This window comes from Arvicanthis niloticus, chromosome 30 (assembly GCF_011762505.2).
Source record: "Arvicanthis niloticus isolate mArvNil1 chromosome 30, mArvNil1.pat.X, whole genome shotgun sequence".
In the NCBI taxonomy this organism is placed as follows: Eukaryota; Metazoa; Chordata; class Mammalia; order Rodentia; family Muridae; genus Arvicanthis; species Arvicanthis niloticus.
The window spans coordinates 4,816,209-4,817,684 of NC_133438.1; the positions used below are offsets into that span (position 1 = coordinate 4,816,209).

Genomic DNA, 1,476 nt, shown 5'->3' on the forward strand with positions numbered 1-1,476 from the left:
TCTCAAGGAGCAGAGAGATGTGAGTCAGGTTCTCTGCATCACATGCTCAGCTGGGTATGCAGCTATAGTATGATCATCCATATATTGCATGACAATCTACCTGCCTCAATCTCCATAGTGCTCATATTATAGTAGCAGGTCAAGAAATATGTTCAACATATTTTCAGAGAGTAGAATATTGGTGGCTGTTAGGAAAGTTACGAGTAGTGTCTGTCATTTGGACTGTGATTTTCAGAAGTTGAATAGCAGAGAACAAGAATGTCTAGGATCTCTAAAGGTTAACAATAATGGAGAAAAGGAGGGGAAGCTTACAGCCAAAATTTCTTTGACACGCCTCAACCAAAGCCGAGAGTCCACAAAAGAAATGTGAAAGAAAAAACAAATACAGTCTAGAAGATAAAAGGTCACAAATGTGACCACCAGCATCAGGATGGTGTGGGCTGCTCTGATCTCAGCGTAGGCTCTGAGCTTCTGTTTGGGAGATTGAATATACTGCAGTCTTTGGTGGTGTCTGTTCAGGAGAATCACCATGGAGACACTGGTCCAGATGATGATGCTGATGAACACTGCATCATGAGCAAACGACAAGATGCCTGTGCCTACACTGAAACCAGTGGTGGAGCAAACCCACTTGCTTTTAGAATTGGTATCATTATGTTTTTTCTGTGGACCACTGACTTGCATTGGAATATGAGCATTATTTAAGACACTGAACAACCAACAACTGTAACAAGCATAACTCACAAATTTGGGAGCTCTTCTACTGAGCATCACCCTACCCCAGGCACCAGGAGCAAGAGTGACAAACTGGTAACTGCTCAGGGTGCAGGTGGAGCACATATTTGTGCTTCGGGCCACTAGCCAAATGAAGTACCCAAGTTTACATTTTAGGTCAGTTGGGGGTTCCTTTGGAACAAAAACTGAAATATTGTTTGGAAATGCAAAGAGGAGAATCAAGGCATGTCCCACAGCTAAGTTGGCTAAAATGACTTGTATGGGCCTCTGTTCAGAGCCATTCAAGATTGGAGATAAATTATGGACAAACAGGAAAATGTTGACTACAGTCCCAACCCAAACCTGGCAAAGCAAGAGGATCTGAAGAGCCACTTCCTCTGTGGTTTTCACAGATTTATTCTGAGACAACATGGAGACAACTTCATTGGACAACTGAATAGTGATCAGGTTGGACAGTGCTGTTTTCAAGAGTCTTAATTCCTGACCTTTTCAATTGATCCGAGGTCTTTTTTCACCAAACAGAGCAGCACTACTTTATTTCACTATGGTAACATTGACTGGAAACACTGCATGAACACTGATCCAGAATATCAAATTTACAGTTACTTTACTTTGTCTTTCCTCGTGATAGAACTGTGTGTGTGGTGCAATTCTATCTTTGTTGGCCAACAGCACAACACACATTTTAACACAGGATGGGCTCTGTATATTTACACATGAACATTTATAGACAGGAGTACA

At 41.7% G+C, this 1,476-nt stretch overlaps 1 protein-coding gene across 1 annotated transcript; it reads right to left on the reverse strand.

Moving 5' to 3' along the window:
• Positions 1-231: 231 nt before the first annotated feature.
• Positions 232-1,146, reverse strand: LOC143440650 (vomeronasal type-1 receptor 1-like). The gene has a single exon (XM_076927437.1). The coding sequence runs from the start codon at positions 1,144-1,146 to the stop codon at positions 232-234; it is 915 nt and encodes a 304-aa protein (XP_076783552.1).
• Positions 1,147-1,476: the final 330 nt, after the last annotated feature.